The 18,195-nt window shown below is 48.0% G+C and overlaps 3 protein-coding genes across 3 annotated transcripts; 1 reads left to right on the top strand and 2 right to left on the bottom strand.

Annotated features, from left to right (window-relative positions):
* Positions 1–4,808: 4,808 nt before the first annotated feature.
* On the bottom strand, positions 4,809–6,293 carry TREMEDRAFT_60128 (uncharacterized protein; the record flags this gene model as incomplete). Its single annotated transcript, XM_007002658.1, has 2 exons — positions 4,809–5,213; positions 5,892–6,293. The coding sequence occupies 2 exons, from the start codon at positions 6,291–6,293 to the stop codon at positions 4,809–4,811; spliced, it is 807 nt and encodes a 268-aa protein (XP_007002720.1).
* Positions 6,294–7,108: 815 nt separating this feature from the next.
* On the top strand, positions 7,109–8,278 carry TREMEDRAFT_60127 (uncharacterized protein; the record flags this gene model as incomplete). The annotated part of the gene is made up of 2 exons (XM_007002657.1): positions 7,109–7,469; positions 7,713–8,278. 2 exons carry the CDS (start codon positions 7,109–7,111, stop codon positions 8,276–8,278), a joined length of 927 nt encoding a protein of 308 aa, XP_007002719.1.
* Positions 8,279–12,447: 4,169 nt separating this feature from the next.
* Positions 12,448–13,478, bottom strand: TREMEDRAFT_60125 (uncharacterized protein; the record flags this gene model as incomplete). The annotated part of the gene is made up of 5 exons (XM_007002656.1): positions 12,448–12,485; positions 12,560–12,695; positions 12,740–12,858; positions 12,900–13,401; positions 13,464–13,478. The coding sequence occupies 5 exons, from the start codon at positions 13,476–13,478 to the stop codon at positions 12,448–12,450; spliced, it is 810 nt and encodes a 269-aa protein (XP_007002718.1).
* Positions 13,479–18,195: the final 4,717 nt, after the last annotated feature.

Raw genomic sequence — 18,195 nt, 5'->3', positions numbered from 1 at the left:
TAGGTCTGGGTTAGGTAGCTTTATCCCTTTCCGTTGTTCGCCCACTACGCTTGGGGTCGCCGAAGTTTGCCGTCCCATGGCGTACCTCACCCCTTCTGATATCCCTTCTGCAATCCCGCCCACTGTATCCCTTTCTCTTCTCTGTTCCCATTCCTCCCTACGTCTTCTCTCCTCCATCATGTCTTTGTTCATATTCGCCACCATCTGCATCAAGGCCAACACCACCCCTTGTGTTCCTTCTTCTCCCAAGTTCGCCGTACTTCCAGTGTTTTCTCTTGGGCGTGGGGTTTGGTCTGATCCAAGTGGGGATCCCACAGGTGGGAGAGCATTAGACGGAGGAGAAGGAGGGTTAGAAGGCACCGGTGGAACGAACTCATCTCCTTGAATTGATCCCCCCACACTATCCTCCACTCCAAGGTCCTGCCCCATTGCTCTGCTAAGCTCCTCCAATGCTCTCCTCTCGTTCTCCTCCATCCTGTCTCCATCCCTACTCATGCCTCGTGTAATTCTTCTTTCTGGTTCCATATTATCTTCGTACTTCTCCGAGGTTCGCACGGGTCGTCGGTAAGAGCGATCCTTGATACTGTCACGGCCGTCGAACAACTACTTCTTAATAGACCGACGGTCGACGAACCTCGGCTAACTTCACTCTCTGAGTCGATGTCTCACCCAACCAGGAGGGCGCAGACGTCGAAAGGGGTGTAACTACGGCGTACTTCGGCGTAGTTACTCTAACTAGGGTTTTGATCTACTGATGGCGATGTATCTTGATTTATAGCTATCTCTATCTGTCTTTTACTACTGACAACAATCAAGGATCGCTGAAGAACTTCAGCGATCTTCTCAGCTAATATTATCTACTCCTCCTAGACGTTCATCCAACCCTCTCGCGCTTTGACGTACTTCAACGCACTTCGTCCAACTTCCCCGAGCCCTCGGCCATCCTCTTCCTCCTTCGACTAACTCCGCCTAACATCGCCGCACTTCTGCTCCCATTGTCCCTACTTAGCCTAACTCCGCCTAACATCGCCGCACTTCTGCTCCCATTGTCCCTACTTAGCCTAACTCCGTCTAACTTCGCCGTACTTGGTCTCAGAAGTCCTGAGTTACGTGTAGAGTAAAGAGGTTAAGGCGTGATGGGGTTTTGATGGCCAAAGGAGGGTCATTGTTGGTGGAGTAATCGAGGTGTCATGACGTAGTTCGTGACAGTTGTCACGACGTAGTTCGTGACACTGACCTCTTATTTACTCTAGAGTCCACAATATCCTTTACCTCCCAAGACTCTCCCACATTGTCTACTTCTACTGGCCCAGGTGGCTCAGCTTGCTGACCAGGAAATATTGGAGGGTGATAAGGACGGAGCAAGGAGACATGGAATACATCATGGATACCTGCCATCGTTCCTGGTAATTCCAATTTACAAGCATGAGAACCTACCTGCCGTACTACCTTGTACGGCCCACTTTGCTTAACATCTAACTTCTTCATTGGTCTCTTCGTCTTAATATTCTCTAACGACAGCATCACTAGGTCTCCTTCCGCGAAGTTCGGCGTAGTCCGGTGTTTCCTATTGTATCCTTCGGCGTACTTCTCATTAGCTTTCTCAATTCCTTCGATACAATCTTTGTGTATTTCAGTCAAATCTTTTACCACCACCGTAGCAGCGGGCACTTCGACCTAGCTAGCCTTTATCTCTTCAGCCCAACGAGGGTGATATCCATAGTTCGCATAGAATGGGGTTTTGTTTATCGCAGAGTGCTGGGTGTTGTTGTAAGCAAAGCTAGCTCGAGCGAGTAGCTTTGACCAGTCGTTCTGCTGATAGGAGGTGAAGATTCGAAGATACAGTTCCAAAGACTGGTTGGTTCGTTCGGTCTGTCCGTCAGTCTGTGGATGATATGCAGTAGAGAGATGTAGTCTTATTCCGAGACTATCGGTCAAATTCTTCCAGAACTTGGAGGTAAACTTCGATCCCCTGTCCGATACTATATTCTCTGGCAACCCATGCTGGGCCACCACATAGTCCAATATCAACTCTGATAGGCCGGCTGCGGTTAACTTCGTCGTAGTCGGGATAAAAATGGCCCATTTGGTCAACCGATCCACCACTACCAGGATGGAATTATATCCATGGGAATTTGGCAGCTCCTCGATAAAATCCATCGAGATGCTAGACCAAGGTTTCGTAGCTACCTCCAGTGGTTTAAGCTCCCCATGAGGTTTCTGTCTGTTAGTCTTCGCTCTCTGACATACCGCGCATCCAGCAACATAATCTTCGACATCCTTCCTTACTCCAACCCAGACATAATCCCTCAGGACTAGTTCAAGGGTCTTCGCCGAACCTGGATGACCGGCCAAGGCTGAGTCATGTCGCATCTTCATGATCTTCAGCCGAGCATCGGCGTAGTTCGGCACATAAATGCGATCGTCGAATGTGAGGAAACCTCTTGAGTTCCACCCCCCACGAAGGATTAGAGGAGACCGCGAACTACGGCGTAATTCGGTGATTGATCCTGGTTCCTGCACGTTATCGTTACACGTAGGATGAGAACACTCAGCGCAAACGACTCCTAATAATTCTTCTCTGACCCCTTCTATGTCTTCGTCCTCCTGAACTCCAAGTACTAGATCCATAGGGTCCACAAGATCATTTTCCTTTACCTCCCTTGCCCCTTGCAATGCTCGAAGGAGGTGACGCAACTCCGACGTGGTGGCGTCAACTTCGTCGAACTTCGGCAGACCTTGGATAAGGTTGCTCTCTTGTACCATGGTACTTCCTTTCCCGGAATGATAGTCCGCCCGTCTAGATAATCCATCTGGAAGACTTGCCTGGGTTCCTGGCCGATAAACCATTTTAAACCTGAAGTTAGCTAGCTCCTCTACCCACCTACCTTGCCGAGGACTGAGTTGTTTCGGTTCCATCCAGTAGGTAAGGTTTAGATGGTCGGTAAGTACTGTGGTTTCCACCTGCAATAATAAGTGTCTCCTTCTTCTGAAACCCTCCACTACAGCGAGGAACTCCTTTTCTCCTACCGTATAATTCAGTTGAGCTGTGTTGAAAGCACCAGACTCAATAGCTACCGGGTGTTCTTGACCAGCCGTGTTGATCTGCGAAATTATGAACCCCCAGCCGAAGAACCACGCATCTGTCTGTAATATCGTCTTCAATGTAGGGTCAAAATGGGCTAACACCGGCGCAGTACACATCCTAGCCTTCAACTCTTTGAAGGCTGACTCCTGTTCGACTCCCCATACAAATGGTACCTCCTTCCTTGTCAAGTCATTGATAGGTCTAGCAATCTTCGAGAAGTTGGGGACAAAGCGCCTGTAGTAGCTTACAACTCCAATGAATCCCCTTGACTCTCGTAGATTCTTAGGACGTGGGAAGGAAGTGATGGCATCAATGTATTCTGGGTTCACCGATACACCTTTAGAGGATACCACGAAACCCAGAAACACCACCGAATCTCTTTCGAACTCGCACTTACTAGCTTTCACGTACAGGCTCGCCTTCCGCAGTACCTCAAAGACCTTCGCCGTAGTTCCTCGTAATTCCTCCAACGTATTCCCATAAATGAGGATATCGTCAATGTAGACCACGACTCCATTCCCTAGTAGCTCTCTAAACACCTCATTTAGGAAGTGTTGGAAGACCGCGGGGGCGTTTCGCAGCCCATCACGAACAACCAGAGATTCAAACATACCATACTGTGTCCTGAACGCCGTCAGGTGTTCATGTCCCTCTGTCACCCTCAACAATTGGTATGCTCCAATTAGATCTAGTTTGCTGAAATACCTTGCTTTTCCAAGTTCTTCAGTAATTTGACCTATTAGAGGGAGAGGGTAGGCATCTGGTATGGTCGCTTCGTTCAGTTTTCGATAGTCGATGACCATTCGCCACTGTCCTTCGGCTTTCTTCGGTATCATAAACATTGGTGAGCCGTATGGCGAGTTACTTGCCCGAATTCGGCCAGCGGCGATTTCGCGATCTAGTATGTCTCTCAGCGCGCGTCTCTGATCTTCTCCTTGAGCATAGAGGGAGGCGACCTTAAGGTTCGCCCCCTCCTTAAGCTCAAACTTCAAATCGTAGGACCTTGAAGGGGGAAGGGTCTCTCCTCCCTTCTTCGGATTAAAAACGTCAATGTACTGGTGGTATTGTTCAGGAACTACCTGGAACAACTCGTCTTGTTCCTCCGGGCTCAGCTCTTCAAGCTCATCTTCGCCGCGGAGGTCTATCGCGTCCGTCAGAGTCGGCAGCCCTATGGCCGCTAACTTCGCCGCACTTGGTGGGGTTGGGATGGGAAATTTCACCGAGTTGTCTCTTCCATCAAGGACAACCCCTTCCTTCCTCATCCAATCCCACCCTATCACAACATCTGCGTCGCAGAGCGTTGTTACATCGAGACAAACAGATCGCACTTCGGCGTCCTTCGTCAAACTAAATCCGACTTCGACAAACTCGGTGATGGGTCCAGCGACACTCACCGAGCCGTCGAACATGTGAACGGGTACGCTCACCTGATATCGCCTCTTTTCTACACCTATCTTCGCTGCTGCCTTAGGGCTTATATATGAACAAGTAGCTCCAGTGTCCCAGAGCGTAGTTAGCTTTATTCCATTAATGAAAATGTCCGATTTAGGTTGATCTCTGGAAACGGAAGGGATGAGGAGATGATTATCGACATTGCATGAACAAGGGGTACTGAGTGGTGTATTTTTGTATTCACAATCCTCTGGCTCCATCAGCTGTGTTTCTTTTATGGGTTTGGGAATGGTGGCCGAGAGAATATGGCGGACCCGCCGAGCCTCGCCTACTGCGACAGGTCCTCTTCTTTTCCCTGGTCCTCTTCCAAATCTACTTCTCCTCCAACCGCATTCAAGTTCCTCCTCTGTCCGAGAGGTACTGCGTTCCCTCCCGATCCTCCACCACGTTCTCCGAACTTCTCCCCCCATGGAGGCAACAGTCCAACCTTAACCTTAGCCTCCCTTACAGGGCATTCCTTCAGCCAATGTCCTGCTTCACCACACTCGGTACACTTCCCCTCCTTCCTCCTTGTCTCCCTCAGATCGGAGCTCGGCCTAGGCCATCTTCGGCGAACTTCGTCGATGTTTGGCGGTGTACTCTTTACCACCGTCGACATCATAGCCGCCTGGACACCACCCTGCGCCGAAGGTTGCCCCTTTTCCCATTTCTTCTCTTCTTTCTTCTCCGTCCTCTGACTTTCCACCACTGTCGTTGTCCTTATCCCTCCTTCCCTTTTCCTCTCTGCCTCCTTCTCCACTTGTCTCCTCCACAGGCGGTTGTCCAAGGGAATCACAAACTCCAATAGCTCTTTCACAGTCCCAAACGATCTACCGTGTCTTGCAATTTCATCTAGAAGGTGCGATTTTAGTCCTTTCTTGGCTCGGTCAACTAGGTTTCCATCATCAGACCACTTAAGAATCGCAACATGTCGCTGGAAGGCGGAGAAGTAGTCCGAAGCAGACCCGGTTTGCTTGAGGTCGTTAAGTTGTCGGGCCGCAGTTCCTTCTTCGTCTGGATCACCAAAGTTAGTCTTGAGGTACTTAACGAACTGATCGTGTGTCGTGAGGTACTCAGGAAGAGGTCTTTTGGATAGATCGGGCTGCACTGCAAGAAGAGGTGTTTCGCGTAGATGAGAGATCATGAAAAAGACTTTCTTAGTGTCGTCGGGGAAAAGATGAGAGTTCAATTCGAAATGTACGTCGCACTCAGACAGAAAGGCGGTTAACTTGTTCCGATCTCCTCTCCAGAGGTCTGGGTTAGGTAGCTTTATCCCCTTCCGTTGTTCGCCCACTACGCTTGGGGTCGCCGAAGTTTGCCGTCCCATGGCGTACCTCACCCCTTCTGATATCCCTTCTGCAATCCCGCCCACTGTATCCCTTTCTCTTCTCTGTTCCCATTCCTCCCTACGTCTTCTCTCCTCCATCATGTCTTTGTTCATATTCGCCACCATCTGCATCAAGGCCAACACCACCCCTTGTGTTCCTTCTTCTCCCAAGTTCGCCGTACTTCCAGTGTTTTCTCTTGGGCGTGGGGTTTGGTCTGATCCAAGTGGGGATCCCGCAGGTGGGAGAGCATTAGACGGAGGAGAAGGAGGGTTAGAAGGCACCGGTGGAACGAACTCATCTCCTTGAATTGATCCCCCCACACTATCCTCCACTCCAAGGTCCTGCCCCATTGCTCTGCTAAGCTCCTCCAATGCTCTCCTCTCGTTCTCCTCCATCCTGTCTCCATCCCTACTCATCCCTCGTGTAATTCTTCTTTCTGGTTCCATATTATCTTTGTACTTCTCCGAGGTTCGCACGGGTCGTCGGTAAGTGCGATCCTTGATACTGTCACGGCCGTCGAACAACTATTTCTTAATAGACCGACGGTCGACGAACCTCGGCTAACTTCACGCTCTGAGTCGATGTCTCACCCAACCAGGAGGGCGCAGACGTCGAAAGGGGTGTAACTACGGCGTACTTCGGCGTAGTTACTCTAACTAGGGTTTTGTTCTACTGATGGCGATGTATCTTGATTTATAGCTATCTCTATCTGTCTTTCACTACTGACAACAATCAAGGATCGCTGAAGAACTTCAGCGATCTTCTCAGCTAATATTATCTACTCCTCCTAGACGTTCATCCAACCCTCTCGCGCTTTGACGTACTTCAACGCACTTCGTCCAACTTCCCCGAGCCCTCGGCCATCCTCTTCCTCCTTCGACTAACTCCGCCTAACATCGCCGCACTTCTGCTCCCATTGTCCCTACTTAGCCTAACTCCGTCTAACTTCGCCGTACTTCTGCTCCCATTGTCCCTACCTAGCCTAACTCCGTCTAACTTCGCCGTACTTGGTCTCAGAAGTCCTGAGTTACGTGTAGAGTAAAGAGGTTAAGGCGTGATGGGGGTTTTGATGGTCAAAGGAGGGTCATTGTTGGTGGAATAATCGAGGTGTCACGACGTAGTTCGTGACAGGCTGGTCCCAGAGGAAGAAATACCAACAAGTTCTTCGAGAAGTACCATTTCACATGATCTCACGTCTACTACCACTACCCCAGATCCGCTAAATGAATTATCGCAGCAGTTGTCACAATTGTTAGCCATTATGACGATGCAACAAAAGGAACAAAATGCATTAAGGGAAGAACTGGCTACGATGAAAGCTGACCGACAGAACCAACAGATACTCACATCGAAAGGGGCAAGTTTGATCGAAGTCGAAGAAAACAAGCCGTGTTTGGAGCCAAAACTTACCAACAACGAACGAACAGGAAGAACCAGGTGTGCGGATCCACCTACCTTCAGTGGAGAACGAGGAGAATTGGACAACTTCCTTGCAGCATGTCACATGAACTTCGAATTCAAAGGGGCAGAGTACGCCACCGATCGCAGAAAGATCCTGTTCATGTACGGGTATCTTCGAGGCACCCCTCAAATGCTTATAACCCCGGCCATAACCAATCCAAGTATATGGAATTCGACCGGATGGCTAGAGAGCTACGACAAATTCATCCAGCATTTACGAACTCAATTTGGAGACAGTAACATGGCAGGTACGGCTATGAGGAAATTGCAGGAGTTAAGACAGACGGATACGGCCGCCGAGTATTTTGCCAACTTTGAACTTTGGTCCACACACCTTGGAAAGGTACCCGATGCCATGAAAATCGCCTCAGCCATACAGGGCCTGAAGGAAGAGCTACTGAAAGTGGTAGTGGTAAATAACACCGATCCTCGAACCAAATCGGACTGGATCTATTTCAAACAACATGTGATAGGGACTGAGGAGAACCAACGGATGGCTGAAACGATGATTGCGGCGAATCGATGGGCTGCTAGACGCAAAAATGAGACGACCTGGCTTCCCCCTCGATCGAATTCGATGCGATTGGATACTAGTCCGCCCAACCCGGTAGAACGCCACTCACAATCGACTGGTAGAGGACCCTTGCCTGGTGGAAAACCAGGGATGATGAATTATGGTCTACCAAATGACCCTCCGGTCACTTGGACAGAGGACGGAGGACGTCTCAGCGAGAACGAAATGACTTGGAGGAGGGAGAACCGACGTTGTCTCAAATGTAGAAGTCCAGAACATTATGCCAACAACTGTCCGAATGGAGGAAACACGAGAAACAGTATTAGGGGATCCCCAAATCCGCATAACTCACCGATTCCTAGTGGATCGAACTCGATCACAACTGGATCCAAAGGGCCATTAGTTCGAGGAATGGCGGTGACCTTTGAAGAAGAGGGAAACGACTACCTGGCCTAAGTGATGCGACCACTTGCGGCCAGGATCTGCCCGGATCGCAGAGAATTCAAATACCAATAGATCTCAGTAATGACTCGGCCATAATCTATATAAAAATACAAACAAAGAAAGATACCCTACAGATGGGAATGTTAATCGATACCGGGGCTACAGGAAGGTATGTGCAGCCGGCCTGTCCATTATACCATCTATTCCCAAAGAAACAATATCAGGTACCACGAAAAATTAGGTTCCTGGATGGAACTACCGCGACCTTAGTGACCGAATATGTAGAAGCAGAATTAGATCTAGGAAAAGGACTCAGGATTGCAACTCGACTGGATGTTATGGCATACGAAGGACCAGAAGTACTAGTAGGACTAGATTTCTTGAGACAGTTTAGGGCAAGGATCGATTGTGGAAAGGGACTGATCGAATTCGACGGAATTGGACGAGATACTGGTTGGAAATACCCAAGATTAGAAGAAGGATTAATAAGAGGAGCAACACTGGAGAAAGGGGAGGACGAAATGAGTGAGGAGGAACTGCGACAAATCATACCGACACAATGGCACCAGTACCTCGAATTATTCAAGGTAGAAAGAGCAAGAAGACTACCACCAAGAAGAGAATGTGACCACGAAATCGAATTAGTAGCAGGGGCTGAACTGAAACCAGGACCAATTTACCAACTGGACGAGCATGGGGATGCTTTCCTGAAGCAGTGGATCAATGATGGACTGACTAGTGGACATCTGCGAAGAAGTAAATCGCCCTATGGGTCCCCAGTATTCCTGGTCCCCAAGAAAGGAGTCATTCCCTATCGAGTAGTTACAGATTACCGGGCACTTAACAAGGTAACCATCAAGGATTCATACCCAATGCCACTCATCTCGACACTACTCGATCGACTTCAATTAGGAAGGATCTTCACTAAACTCGATTTGAAAGGGGCTTACCAGTTAGTCAGAATAAAGGAAGGAGATGAACATAAAGCTGCCTTACGAACAAGATACGGCAGTTTCGAGAGCACAGTCCTAAGGGATGGGTTGTGTAATGCACCAGCCACCTTTCAGAACTTTCTACAAGACATGTTTCACGATCTACTTGACGAAGGGGTAGTAGTTTATATCGACGACATCACGGTATACTCCGACACGATCGAAAACCATCAGATAATTGTCCAAAAGGTGTTAGATCGACTACTTGAAAACGATTTGGTCGTCAGTCCGAGGAAATGCGAATGGAGTTCAAATGAAGTGAAGTTCCTGGGGTATGTAATAGGACACGAACGGATCGAAATGGATCAAGAAAAGGTGAAAGCTATTCTAGAATGGGGAGAACCCATGACAGTCCGGGATACTCAAGTGTTCTTGGGCTTTGCAAATTTCTATCGGAGGTTTATCAAGGGGTTTTCGCATATTGTGGGACCTCTCACACGATTGACCAGGAAGGATCAGGCTTGGAACTGGACACAAGAATGCCAAAAGGCTTTTGACGATCTAAAGAAAACATTCACCACAGCACCGGTACTTCGACATTTTGATAGAACCCGACCAACTTGGATCGAAACCGATGGATCCGACTGCGCGATAGGTGCGATAGCGTCTCAAAGATTCCCTCACCCATCAATAAGGGGAACCACCGAACTTCACCCCGTTGCGTATTGGTCTCGAGCAATGACACCCTGTGAACTAAACTACACGGTAGGAGAGAAAGAATTACTAGCCATCGTGGACTGCCTGGTCGCCTGGAGGCCCTACTTGGCTAACAGTAGTGATGTTATAAAAATCATTACAGATCACAAGAACTTAGAGTACTTCCAAAGCAAGCGACAACTAAATCGAAGGCAAATGAGATGGTTGGAAATATTGGGAGACTTCAACATAGAGATCACTTACCGACCAGGTAGCAAAAATGGGGGAGCAGATGCTCTGACAAGACGAGGAGATTATCATCCGGGAAAAGGGAGTAGCAAGGACCCGGATCTAAACAAAGGCAACTGGCTACAATTGCTATTGACACACGAACAAGTTGGATCGAATTCAATGGACTCAGAACACAAAGGGCCAAGACACATAGTAAGAGGAGCAATCCGAGAAGACTCATTATTCGGACTCATCAAGAACGGACTAAAAGACTCAGAAGACATAGCAAACATACGACGACTAGGACTACAAATGACACAGATACATAGCACACAGGACACACAGAGCACACAGGACACACAGAGCACACAGGACACACAGAAGACACAGATTAGCAACGAGACGCCAATAGTATCTTGGACACAAAGCGGATTACTCTTGTACAAAAACAGAGTAGTCATACCAGAAGGACAAGCAAGATTAGAAGTAATGAAAGCAAGACACGATTCGATATTAATAGGACACCCAGGAAGAGATAAAACCATCACCTTAGTCAAAGAGGATTATTACTGGCCACATTTGGACGAGTATATTGCGAAGTACGTAAAAGGATGTGAGATCTGTAACCGACATAAGACTCATCGACATCAACCGTATGGACATCTAGTCTCTTTACCAGTACCCACACTCCCGTGGACAGATATCTCTATGGATATGGTGGGACCCCTACCAAAATCGACCGAGTTTGACGCGATACTAGTGATAGTCGATCGACTAACCAAGATGGCTAGATTTATTCCATGTACAACTGGACTAACAGCGAACAAAGTGGCCGACATCTACATCAAGGAGATCTTTTCAAAACATGGAGTACCTCGAACAATTGTATCAGATAGGGGAACTCAGTTTACAGCGGACATTTGGAAGGAAATATGTCAGTTCCTGGGAATAAAAAACTTATACTCGACTGCGTATCACCCTCAAACAGATGGACAAACTGAGCGAGTAAATCAACAGATGGAAATCCTGCTCGGAATGTATGTAAACTACAACATGGACAATTGGGATCAACTTCTACCAATTGCTGAGTTCGCTTATAACTGTTCGCCACATAGTAGCCACGGTCTGTGTCCCTTTGAAGCCTGTTACGGTTATGTGCCACACTACGACATCCATTCGCACGATATTCGATCAAAGTCAAACAAGTTGGAGAGGAAATGGAGAGATATGGGAGAATTACATGCGACTGTTCAAGAACAGGTCAGGATGGCAAATGAAATTAGTGCAGAGTACTACAACAGGAGACACAAGAGCATACCAGAAGAATTCAGAAAGGGAGAACAGGTACTACTAAGTACAAAGTATCTTACGACGGAACGACCCAGTCGAAAACTAGAAGCAAAATACATTGGCCCCTTCAAGATCATAAGGAAAGTTGGAAAAAATGCTTTCGAATTAGATCTACCTCCATCAATGAAAGTGCACAATGTCTTCAATGTCACGCTGTTGGAACCATATCCTAATGATATGATACCAGGTCGACAGATACCACCCCCACCGCCTGTAGTAATTAACGGCCAGGATGAATTCCATGTGGAAGCAATCGTGGACAGCAGAATTCGACGAGGAAAGGAAGAGTTCAAGGTAAAATGGTTAGGATACACAGGAAATGCGGGCTATGACTGGGAACCACGAGAAAATGTAGAAGAGTTGGCCGTTTTTGGTGAATTTTTGGAAAAGAGGAAGAGGGACCCCAGAAGAAAGTGAGAATTCGATCAAGATCAACAAAACTGGGTCAGAAATGAATGCATACACAGGAAGTATAGCTACAAGTAGAGAGATATAAACACACTACTCAATGGAGGCGTTAGAATCGGCTCGGGGACGACGGGCCGAAGCGGGAATACGAATGACATTGCGGGGAAGAGGAGTATGGGGAGAAGAGGATGGACCGGCAACTGGCTGAGAGGAACTCAATCCTGTAGGATCACCAGTAGAAGTAAGATGATCCAGAGTTTCATCGGCAGAAGGAGGAGCGTAGTTGGCGGAAATAAGATGAAGGGATTTGTAAAGAGCCAGATGTTGAGAAGGGAGAGGAAGGAGAAGGGAGGTAAAGAGATGGATGTAACCCGAAAGTTGGGTCAGACAGGCGGATTGGTCATGGGCAGGAAGGGATCGATAACGGACCGAAGCCGCACAAAGTTCGTGCTCCAGGACAAAGGTAACCTTGGAAGTGACCGTTCTTGCTCCCACAACAATACCCTATACATCAACATCGACCAAGTTCGAAGGAAATAGACAGGTACCTCACGGAATTTGGACTCAGGGTTGTTGGTCTTCACCGAACATTTTGAAGTACCCTTAGCAGAGCATTCACCACACACACCACCGACTGAATTGCATCAACATTGAACGAGTCGCAGCAAGAACTTACGAGGGCCAATACAACCAACACGAAAGTCTTCACCACCATCGAGACGACGTTGACAATCGGTACAGAGCTCACCCTCTAGCCGAACAACAGCACCATTTTTGTTGCGGAGGCGCCAACCTTGGGCCAAACGATCGAGCTAATGATTAGAATCGATAAAACTTGAAAGAATTCGAGACTTACAGCGTTCTTAAACCACTTTACAGTGGGCTTGATGGCGTTGGTTTCGCGGAAACGGTCCAGAGCTTCGTTCTTCAACGCGAGACGAACAGAGGGGAAGGTCATGCTGGCCCAAAGGGTAGCTAACAAGTCAGAAGCGAACAGAACTCGGTGGAATTCTCACCGATTTCGGAGTCTTTTCGATCCTCGAGCAACTTAACCAGTTCCTGGTTGACGGTAACCTTGCGAGGGGCGTGAAAGATGTCACCAAGTTCTTCGGGAACCTCCACAAGTTCGTCGGAAGCCTCAGAAGGAGGACCAGTGGGTTGCTTACCGGGAGAATTTTCATTTTCGACGACGGTAGGGTGTTCGGATTCGACGGATTTGGCGGGAGATAGGTTCTCACCAGTGGCAGATGGCCCAGCACCCCCTTCGAAGTCGAAATATTGCTCGATGACATGGTCATCAAGGAGCGATTGTGCTTCGCGAGAAGGACCGGATTGATACTTCTCCTTAATGGTGTCGAGAGCTCGTCGAGACGCATCAACCAATGGGGGTTGAGAGGAAGCGGCTTCAGACGTAATTCTCATTCTTTTCGTTTTACGCATGAGGAGTTCGGGGTCGACGTCAGGCAGGATTGCCAAGGTAGAAGCTCGAGTTTGACGGGAGGAGGTGGAAGGAGACAACTAATCTCGTCAGCCAGTGAGAGATAGGAGGATATACATCGAATTCGAAGGGAATTGCTTACAGTACGCTTAGACATGCTCACAGACAGGTCAGAGTTGGAAGGATACTCTAAGATATGAATAAGATATGGATGGATGATGATAGATAAGTAAAAAGAACGACAAACAAGAGGTAAAGAGAGAATGAGGAGGAAAGAAGAGAAAGAAGACGGGGAGGTAACTTGGTCAGTAATTTCTCGATCACATTGGAGGTCCGTGCGGGTGACGCGTTTTCATGGCAACCGTCACACTAGCGTGGGTATGATGTCAGGGCGCACCAAAGGTGTCTAAGAACAATCCATGTGCATCACCTGGTTACAGGGTTCAGGATCCTCGGCGAGGATCCTTGAGACAGGGGGGGAAACTTGTTACGGGGTAACAACGAATCGAGAGGACTCTATCGAGTTCGACGGATTAGGACAGAGGAAAGCGGGAGTTGGAGGCAGTGCTGCAGTAGGTAGGGACGGGTTTTCCCTTTTCGAGATTTCCCCACTGGGTTTGCTCAAAAGCGGTTTTTCACCTGTCCGAGTATGTACATAGACGCTTGCAGTAGGAACTGAGAGGAGGACACGGATACCTGTAGACAGTATATAGTACAATCAGCAAAGTACCAACTTTGCTGATTCTTCAATATCATTCTTTGGCTACATCGATTGCAGAGGAGACACGATTCATTAGCACCAGAGCCCCTAGATTTCCACGAGACCTCCATCGAGTTCGACCCAACCTGCGACCTAGTCGTCGTGTTTCCAGTACCGTTACACCCTTCCAGGCACTTACGTAGAATTTACGTAGAAAAAACCCTGAATCACCCCCAGTAGATTTGCGGGGCTGACGCCCGCAATGAAGAGAGATCAACGTGAAGAGATCAGATAGCAGGATATACTGTTGTGTTCAAGGTGTAAGTTTTGATACTTTCTTCCACTTATTAGTCAAGAAGTCAGTGGAGACAAGTACTCGCATCTTTTTGAGAATTTATGTTTATTCGGCAAGGTGAAATTGTCTCCGGGTCAAGTAAGCTTCAGGGGTTTAGGTGTTCCCACACAAAGGACCTAGCATCATGGAACGGGTTAGAAGCCTGTGATCTTCCGGGACCAGTTAACGGATCCCTGGGGTTAGGGGGTAGGTGCCCGGGGCGTCCGAGATGAGTATTCGGGTCGCACGGTCTATGGAGAGAAGTGGTTGACTTGATTCGGTTAGTGCGGCGGAAGAAGAAGGGTACGGGAAGGGTCCTTCATCCCCAATCGGGGTACCTCTTCTTTTCTTCTTTCTCCTCCGATCACATACTCGAAGCACCTACCAAACTGATCCGGGTCGTGTTCAAACTTTTGTGCGATTTCAGGAGAGTTGGGCGGGAATGATTGCTCATGCACTGTTTAACCTGCATTACCCAAATGCGGTGAGCTGTGTTTGAAAAGCTGAAGATCCAAGTTTTGGCCTTCTTGGACCTGTGAGGGTGTTTGCTGATAATTAGATGGTAATACAGAGGGGAGAAAGAGCATGCATCAATTCTACATGTCTCTATACTTATCACATTCCACTCACACGCAGTAAACCAGAGACGATCGAATAGAGTTCAGAGGATAAGTTGAACGGAGAAATATTTGACGGAAGGGGTAGTTATCTAACGGTGGTTCGGCCGTCCTGGCCCGATTCTATCGGCTAACACCCACTGGGTCTGACCAGATGTTACGGGGCAACAAAGATTTGAAGCAAGTTCCCTCCAACTCCACGGAACTGGATGGAGAAGGACAGATACAGGGAGACAGTGCTGCAGTAGGTAGGGACAGGTTTTCCCCTTCGAAGATTTTCCCCTCTGGGTTTGCTCAAAGCGGAGGAGACACAAGCCATCACATAGCACTAGAGACACCTAGATTCCCACAAAGTTCCATTGAACTCAACCCAACCTGTAACCTAGTCATCGTGTTTCCGGTACCGTTACACCAGGGCTATGTGACTCCGGAGGTATCTGTTAGGTGACGTTCGGAAGACGTGACACTTCGACGCTTCACGGGTATGATCTTGATGGGCTGAAGAACCGTGACACTCTGAAGTGTCATGACACCCAGGGCCGTGACACTGAGAAGATCTGAAGTTTCCACAACACCACTGATCCAAACTGACTATGCATTGGATCTGTAGCTCTTGATTATGATTGGAAAGAAACTACAGGAAAAAATTGTATGATTGCATGCATGGGAGGAAGAAACAGCACTTGGAAATTTAGATGTTGAGGAGGCTATTGCGCAACAACCCAATCAGTTGCAACCATCTCGTCTTGATACAAAGCAGAAAGAGACTGTCTCTCCTCAAGTGTAAAGTTTCTCAGAGTCTGTAGGATATCTGAGAAAATGGCAGGGATTCTTCTGTGGGACACGGATCTTTGGCCGGTCACGATCATATCCGTGACACTTCGAAGTGTCACATCTTCCGTACGTCACCTAACATATCCGTCTCCAACTGTGTCCCTGACAAGGCGCAATATCCAATCTGTTAGTGAGAGCTGATTTTGCTACAAGTACTGGTTGTGACATAAAGGTTGCTATCTTTGAGCTACAGCTCATAATCTAATTGCTGACAAGCACCCTCACTCAGTTGTATCACAACCCTCCGTGGAATTTCTTTGACTGGTACTGTACATACATGGATATGACGACTTCCCCTGGCTCATCAAGTGACATCTACCTCTGAACCCTCATCTTGCTCAATGTTGTCTTGACTTGAGGGCATACCAACCGAAAGCTGGTTTGAAATTACACTTCCGAGTAATTGTGCTTCCAATCTTTGTAGATTCCCATGAGGGTCTCCAGATGAGCGATTAGCCAGCTGAGATGGAATGGAGGAGCGGCTGGAGGTGTAGCGGCGTGGTGCAAAAATATCGTCAACATGGCGCCACCTAGACCTCGAAGATGCAACAGAACGGACTGATGCCAGGGAAGCAGTATTATTCTGTGGAAAGTTTCTTGAGTAATTCACATCAGATGACAGAGGGGTATTTGATGAGAAAACATCATATGAGTACCCTGAGAGGGGCCTGCTGGAGAATGTACCATCCGGGAGCGATGAGGAATGAGAAGTGTTCATGATGCTTCAGCTGCAAGAGTATTGAGATGACGTATGTATGCCGGACTTGGTAGGTTTGTTAGCGATTTCGAGTCTTTGTCACGAACTACGTCGCGACACCTCGATTACTCCACCAACAATGACCCTCCTTTGGCCATCAAAACCCCATCACGCCTTAACCTTTTTACTCTACACGTAACTCAGGACTTCTGACACCAAGTACGGCGAAGTTAGACGGAGTTAGGCTAAGTAGGAACAATGGGAGCAGAAGTACGGCGAAGTTAGACGGAGTTAGGCTAAGTAGGGACAATGGGAGCAGAAGTGCGGCGATGTTAGGCGGAGTTAGTCTAAGTAGGGACAATGGGAGCAGAAGTACGGCGAAGTTAGACGGAGTTAGGCTAAGTAGGGACAATGGGAGCAGAAGTGCGGCGATGTTAGGCGGAGTTAGTCGAAGGAGGAAGAGGATGGCCGAGGGCTCGGGGAAGTTGGACGAAGTGCGTTGAAGTACGTCAAAGCGCGAGAGGGTTGGATGAACGTCTAGGAGGAGTAGATAATATTAGCTGAGAAGATCGCTGAAGTTCTTCAGCGATCCTTGATTGTTGTCAGTAGTGAAAGACAGATAGAGATAGCTATAAATCAAGATACATCGCCATCAGTAGAACAAAACCCTAGTTAGAGTAACTACGCCGAAGTACGCCGTAGTTACACCCCTTTCGACGTCTGCGCCCTCTTGGTTGGGTGAGACATCGACTCAGAGCGTGAAGTTAGCCGAGGTTCGTCGACCGTCGGTCTATTAAGAAATAGTTGTTCGACGGCCGTGACAGTCTTGCAGTGTCTAAGATTGCAAGATGGATAAACTGAGGGAGAGGACGTTCAAAGATGAGGGCTTGAGTGAAGTGATAGGAGAAGCTAGGTGACTAGATGAGTTCGGGAGGATAACAGAGGCTTAATGATTGACAAATATTTGACCTTTTGATGTGTTGAGTTCAACTTGAGAGAATGCTTGGTATGTTCCATTAGTATGAATCTTATATAGGTGTCCCATTGGAGAGAATTGAGTTTGACATTTGTAAGATTCAAGGGGTTGAAATATTGGTATAAAGGAGGCAAAACAGGGAGGTGTTAGAATGACATGATTGTTAGAGATGAGACCCAGGGATAAAGGGTCTCGGGTCGGGGGAGGACAAGGTTTGAGATTGATATTCGGCCTTCACGGCCCAAATGAGGGATCATCCATTATTAAGCTGTATGATCACTTCTCCTCCCTCGAGAAGGTAGGGCGTGCACATCCCCTGTTCATGTTAGCTGCTACTTATGTAAGATCAGCCCGGGGCAAGAGAAACGTCAGCGAAACTTCCCCCTTCTATCAATGGTGTGGGCTAGCAAATCACCAGTTTTTGCGCATCCTGCTCTGCTCTTTCAGTCACTACATAGAAGGGGATATAATAGGGAGAAGTAGATGGAGAAAAACATCCTGTAGCTTTATGCCTGTGTCACTGTTAGCAAGCAGGTTCTGGCGGCAACGGAGGAATCGTCAATGAGAGACTTCCCCGTCCAGTCGCTTTGTCCATGAGGTCTGTTGCTCCACGATATCGATCCGATGGTCACGGGCCTGCCTGCTTATGGGACGGAATGGTTGAGTTATGTGGTATGCAAAATTAGTGCATGGTCATTCTCCCTCTACATTCATAA

Source organism: Tremella mesenterica, assembly GCF_000271645.1.
Source record: "Tremella mesenterica DSM 1558 unplaced genomic scaffold TREMEscaffold_2, whole genome shotgun sequence".
NCBI lineage: Eukaryota > Fungi > Basidiomycota > Tremellomycetes > Tremellales > Tremellaceae > Tremella > Tremella mesenterica.
Note: the sequence above shows the minus strand (reverse complement) of the source record. Positions and strands in the feature narration are given on the sequence as shown.